Source organism: Fulmarus glacialis, unplaced genomic scaffold, assembly GCF_000690835.1.
Source record: "Fulmarus glacialis isolate BGI_N327 unplaced genomic scaffold, ASM69083v1 scaffold7375, whole genome shotgun sequence".
Classification (NCBI taxonomy): Eukaryota; Metazoa; Chordata; class Aves; order Procellariiformes; family Procellariidae; genus Fulmarus; species Fulmarus glacialis.
The window spans coordinates 23,553-29,977 of NW_009212294.1; the positions used below are offsets into that span (position 1 = coordinate 23,553).

General features: G+C 47.9%; 1 protein-coding gene and 1 pseudogene across 1 annotated transcript; both read left to right on the plus strand.

The window, feature by feature from the left end:
* Nucleotides 1–536: 536 nt before the first annotated feature.
* On the plus strand, nucleotides 537–1,464 carry LOC104076820 (annotated as a pseudogene).
* A 3,798-nt stretch (nucleotides 1,465–5,262) lies between these two features.
* Nucleotides 5,263–6,207, plus strand: LOC104076823 (G-protein coupled receptor 35-like). The gene has a single exon (XM_009577827.1). The coding sequence runs from the start codon at nucleotides 5,263–5,265 to the stop codon at nucleotides 6,205–6,207; it is 945 nt and encodes a 314-aa protein (XP_009576122.1).
* The last annotated feature ends 218 nt before the right edge of the window (nucleotides 6,208–6,425 follow it).

Below are 6,425 nucleotides of genomic sequence, written 5' to 3' on the forward strand. Positions count from 1 at the left end.
GACTTCTGCTATGCCCTTGCAGCCCTTCACCCCCCTAGCCTGTCTCCCAAGCCAGCAGAACTGGTAGAAGAGCTTTTGCTCATGGGTTGTGCTGGGCTTTAGTTTTGGTTGCTGCAATCCCTGCCTAGCTCAAAACCAAGCTAAGGGTAATTTTACCTCATCTGCTTGGCTTAAGGAATTAGTGTTCACATTGTCACAGGATGCCCCGCTATCTATGGGGGCTCTTCTAAGTGCTCCATTCAAGATCCCCCCATTTAATAAAGGCTGTCTGCCATGTCCTTTTGGAAGTGTACCTTGAGATATTTACTCAAAAACTGAGTGAACATAAACAAAGTTTGACAAAGGATGTATCCCAGTTACAGGGTGACTGAGAAGGCTAGCTTTGTAGACTCAAATTCACATTCATAACAAAGTAAATACTTCAGTACCCTTTTTTATAGGAGCCATGCATCTATTAAGAGGTAGGAGGAAAGTCTTACCATGTCTTTTCCCATTTCAGGTCTCAGAACATCATACAACATCTACATATCAGGACAATGACTGTGTCCAACAACTGCAGTGTGACAAATCTAGAACTGTATCACCATGTTCGTCTCATTGAATTTGCTCTGTATACCCTCATTGTCTTTTTCGGAGCACTATTTAATGCCCTTGCCCTCTGGGTGTTCTTCTGCAAGATAAAGAAGTGGACAGAAACCAGGGTGTATGTAATCAATTTAGTCTTTGCAGACTGCTTCGTCATCTGCACCTTGCCTTGCGTGGCTTATTTGCTCTGGAATAAGTCAACCTGAGATGAACTCTGCCAGTTTATAGAGGCAATGTATTTTATCAACATGGTAGTGAGCATCTACATAATTTCATTTATCTCCATCGATTGATACATAAAAGCAGCCCTTGAAAGCCAGGACCTCCAGGTCTCCATCAAAGGCTGCCCTTCTCTGTGGGCTTCTGTGGGTCTCCGTGATAATCGGTGTCACCTTACAGCTTTGGCAGAGACACGCTGCACTCTGCTTTCAGAAGGATACCAGCATGCCCACTACTCTGAGCCTGCTTTCCATTTTCTTCGGTTTTACTCTTCCATTAGCAATCTTGACTTTTTGCTCCACAGAAGTAATCAGGAACCTTAAGAGACATCTGAACACAAATTCACCAGAGAAGAAATTAATCCAGAAAGCTGTTTACATTATTTATGCAAATCTGATTGTATTTCTAGTATGTTTTCTGCCAGCCTACCTTGGGGTACTTGCCAGGTTTATAATGGAAAGTGTCAGAGCTACCTGTTTCCTGATCCAGGTTATGAAGAACTTCTCCTCCGTGACGAGGTGTATTGCCACATCCAACTGCTGCCTGGATAGCGTCTGCTATTACTTTGTGACCAAGGAGTTCCATGAAGCCCTTCTACTGCCCAAACCCAGCACTGAAAAAGCAGATCAAATCCACCCCGTGCAGACACACACTTGCTAAAGGAAGGTGGGGAGCAGTGAGGATGAAAAACACCAAACCCCAAAAACCCCACAACAACTCTGTAACATTAAGAGAAGATATGGCTTCAGCGTTATTGGTATAACTATTGCTCTTTCTCTCTAGGGAGATCTTTGTTAGGTTTAGCGTTACTAAGTTAATTGCAATATACTCTATGTTTCTATTAAATAAGTTATTTCACAGAGATGTGTAAAAGTGTGCATGTAATTGCTGGTCGTTAACATGTCTCCATTCCACCCTCCAGCACCTACTTGTTACTCTTACAGAAGACAGGTGACCCATGTATGTCTCCCTGATTTAGTTCATTTTGCAGCTAAAGTCAATTGATCCTTATTGCCAACACGTACAAAAGAATATATCATGTTTTATCTCATTGTGTATTTCCAATTGTTTCCATTATTAAAATAATCCAGTTTATTTTTATCATATTCCTTTGGCGGGCTGAGGGGGGGGGCGGTGTCAGGCCGTACCAGCATATTACATGGCCCTACAAAACAGCCTAGACTCTGCTGACTGGCCTTCCCCTTCAAGTCAATGGGTCAGATAGACGTGAAGGAACACTTTTAGGATGAAAGCAAGACTTGTCCAGTGCCATAAATGCACAAAGTCCAGGAGATTTCAGAGGTGAGTCCTCCTACCAGCTCCCCTCCTGCTGCACTGCTGAGCCCTGGCACGGAGGCACCTTAGAGCAGCCATCCCCAAGGGGCTGCTGCTCCCACTCGTGGGGAGGCCCTTTTAACTCTGTCTAGACCTTTGCCACTCATGCACTGCTATTCCCTGGGTTTATGTTGTGGCACCAGGCTGGCCCCCAGGTTCACCCTCCCGGCCACAGCTCAGGGCCAGAGTATCACCCCCCAGCTGAACCCCACAGCTGGACACAGCTGAGTCCAGGTTTCTGCAGCCTGCCCACATTGACACCCCTAATGTTTCCATGGGGGAAATGCATTTGTCCATGAGTCAGCAGCCTAGAAGTCAGGGGAGATGGGGAGTGGGTTAAGATGTTATTCAAATGGTCCCTAGGACTGGGCTTTTTTCTTTCTAAATACTGAAAAATCTCCAAAATGGCTCTGAGCTCTGCCCAGGCAATGCTCAGAGCGCTGCAGGAGACAGTGTGGAGGAGTCTCCCCTGCCCACTTAACGCAGTTTCTCCTGTGACCTACATCTGCCTTCAGGGAGCCCACGGCTGCTGCACAATCTGCTGTTGTCACCTTTGGGACCGCGAGCTCAGAGGACATGAATTAATGGGGCAAATCCTGAGGGAGTCAGAGTCTGGCTCCCATCAGCTGGCTCACTGCAACTGCTGCAGCCAACAGACAGCAAAAGCCATCAAAATGACTGCAAAATACTACCGGGGCGTGTTCTTAAACATGTTTCTAAAGGTCCTGACACCTATGGTGTGCTCACTGCCACACCGGTATCTCTTGCCTGTGCCCGGTTGGCAGTGACTGTCATTACCAGCTTGGGCTTTCCAGTGATGCTGATGAGCAGCGTTAGACATCTGGCTGCCTTGCAGAGGACGAGCAGGCCCATAATGTCTGTCACCTTTCTTGTAAAGACACTGAAAAGAAACATTCTGGGTCCCCTCACTCTGGGCTCACTGTCATGGGGTACAGGAGCACCGACGTGCCCCCTCAGAAAGGCCATCGGTCCCCACACTGTTGCCTGCCTGGGGCGTGCTCTGCAACCGCACCGGAGGCTGCACAGGCTGCTGTGCTCCCAGGGGCACCTTTCGCTGCCAGAAGGGCAATTTGCAACCATTATGGTTTTATTTCAGAAATTATTTGTTTTCCCACAACTGAAAATATTAAATTTTAATTGCTAGTTTGTGTGAGGTGAGTGGGGGGAGCGCAGACTGCATGGAAAAAATGATGGTGATGAGCTGATGTGAGTAGAACAACAGAGGGCACCAGAGACTCGACCATCCCAAAAAGTAGGTGATAAATGAAGCACTTTTGGGGAACAAGAGTTCATTGCCGTGTTTCAGCGCTCCCGAGCTGTCGACAGCAGGCTCTCGGGCAGCTGTGCCCTGCACAGAGCAGCACCCTGCACTGGCACCCACGGTCCCAACAGATCTCCTCCCCTGCCAGGACGCCCATGTCTACACTGCAACCTTTCTGAGGACTAAACTCACCTGACAGCCCCACAAGAAGCAGGTAACACTTTTTAATTCTTCCCACACCGGTGTGTGGCAGTGTGCTCTGCTCAGTACTTCAGGGTGTGCTTTCTCCCCTCTTAACTGAAGCGCTAGCCAGGGCTGCCTGCTTGTTAACATACGGGTCAACCCTCAGCTGTACACAGATGCCTCAGTTTCCTCCTGCTTTCACAGCTGTTATGCCTCACTGTTTTGCAGCCACATGTGTCATTCAGGGGGGTCTTCATCCCTCGCTGTGGTTTCACACCAGTGCTTCTTACCATGCCTCTTCCATGAGCGTGGAGACACCGGGCTCCAGACACGCTGTGGCATGGGACTTTAGGAACTGCCACCAGCTCTGTGCTTACATGGGGGATTCAATGGGACTGGGACAGCCAGCCCAGCTCGGAGGCCTCAGCTGCTCCTCGGGGCAGTGCTATGTGTGCGGGATGACCACAGTAGGCTGGCAGGGAACAGCTGCAGGGTAGGTGGTACTACAGTGCAGCCAAGGACCTGTGAGGCTGAAAGCCCAAGAAAGCCAGGACACTGGCTGTATGTTAGTTCCTCCATAAATTCCACCCTAAAAATTACTGTATCCCTGTGGTTTAGTAATGCCATACCAGTCCTGGTGCTAGGGCAGATGCTGTGCTTTCCTCCATGGTTGCCAGATCCATCTCCCAGTCTCGGACACTAAAAACAGTTCACTTAGTTCATGCCATCAGACATTTTCACTACAGTTTAGATGATGCTTAGAAGCCACTGACTTATAAGGCAATGTATTTATAAGAGATTGTAGGAATCTGGGTGTTTTTCTTTCCTGCCTCACTGTAAACACTTCCTTTATGAGCTGCAGACTAAATCTGATTCATCCTCCCCAGCCTCCTTGCTGGTAGCGGATGCTCTGAAATACTTAAAGGAATACCAGGAGATACTCTAAGTTCTTGGATTTGTGTTTTCTGCTCTAGCAACATTTTGGCGTCCTATCTTTGAAGGTTGAGATCAGACTCGTGTGCTCACTTTCCCTTCTCTCTTTGGAGACCTGTTATCTGCTAGGGCTGGTGGCACCCATGCTGAGCTATTCCTCCCCAGCATCGCGCAGCGAGAGGAGCAGTTTCGTGCTTGCGGGCAGCCTGCCTGCAGGCACCCACCCACCAGCCCGCAGCAGCGTTCCCACCACCCCCAGGAGTAAAGCCACCTGAGCTACCTTACGGCCGGAAGGGCTCAAGTCCTGTGGAGGTCTTTGGGCTGCCCTAAAGCCAGTGGCTCTCTGATAACCACAGCAGCAGCAAAGATAAGGGACCACAAAAATTATCATTCTGCTTTGCAGACCCTTTGCTATTACCCAAACTGTGCAAACCAGGACTGGATGGAGGGCAAGGCAGGCTTAACCCTGTAATATCTGCAAGAGAGGGTTGCCTCTGTGTTTTGGTGTCAGCTGGTGGTGAGTGACAGTGTTACTTTGATGGCTGAGGATAGACGGTGCTGATGAGCCACTGAGCCTCTCCAGGGGCTGCCTACATATGCAGTGCAGGGGCGTGAGGAGCCACCGAGCCATGAGAGCGGGGGCATTGCAGCAGGACCCAGCCCAGAGGACCTGTCCCCAAGCTCAGTCTCATGCCTGCACCCTTTTCTTGCAGAGACGGCCCAACATGAAGAACTGCACCGAAGACGACATGCTGCAGAATGGCATTGTGCTATTTCAACTTATCATCTACATCCCAGTGTTCTCTTTAGGGATCCCACTGAACGTGATTGCCTTCTGGGTCTTCTGCTGCAAACTCAAGAGGTGGACCGAGACCAGAGTGTACATGATCAACCTCATGGTTGCGGACAGTTTCCTGCTCTTTGCCCTGCCTTTCCTGATATATTTTACCAAGTACAACCATCCCATAGACAAGCTGTGTTACACCGTATGGAACATCTATTTTACAAACATGCCTATGAGCATCCTTATCATCACCCTAATTGCGATTGATCGATATATTGCAATCAAGTTCCCTCTAAAAGCAAAGATTCTTCGATCCCCACTGAAATCAGCTTCTATCTGTGGGTTTCTTTGGGTAACGCTGATAATTTATTCCTTCTTGTACCCAAAATTTCAGGAAAAACCAGGACAATTCTGTCTTCGGAAACAATCTATTCAACCTAATTATTTATCATTATTCTCCATTATTGTTGGGTATTTTATTCCCTTAGGGATTGTGATTTTTTGCTCAGTACAAGTCATCAAATGTCTCAAAAAGAAGATGGCCACAAGCCCTCATGAGACAAAGTTAATGCAGAAAGCAATCCACATTGTTTCTGTGAATTTGTGTGTGTTCATCGTATGTTTTTCACCTTTCTACATCACACTGCTCTTGCGGTTTGCAGTGGATGTTGCTGGAGCTTGTTCGCTGCTCTCGGAAGTTAGAGCCTCTATTCAGATCTGTGCATGCTTAGCAAATTCTAACTGCTGTTTGGATGCATTTTGCTATTACTTTGCAGCCAAGGAATTTCAGGAATTTCCTTCTCTGTTCCCCACTTGTATATCAATGAGGTCCACGATGAACCAAAGCCAAGAGTCACAGCCAACCACAGATCAAGTCATGACATAAACAAGGTGTAGTGCACTATAGGTGTTAAGAGCCACAGTGCTGCTGAAGTTTCGAGGCAGAGGGAATGGGACCACCTACAGTATTTGCAATCGTTGTAGGTATAGGCGTACCTGCAAAAGGGGCAACCCCCTCCAAGGGGTCTGATATTAACTTGAATTTTGTCCTTCTGTCCTCAGTGACTTGACTCCAGCTCTGATTATTGTCTTGGATCATTGTAT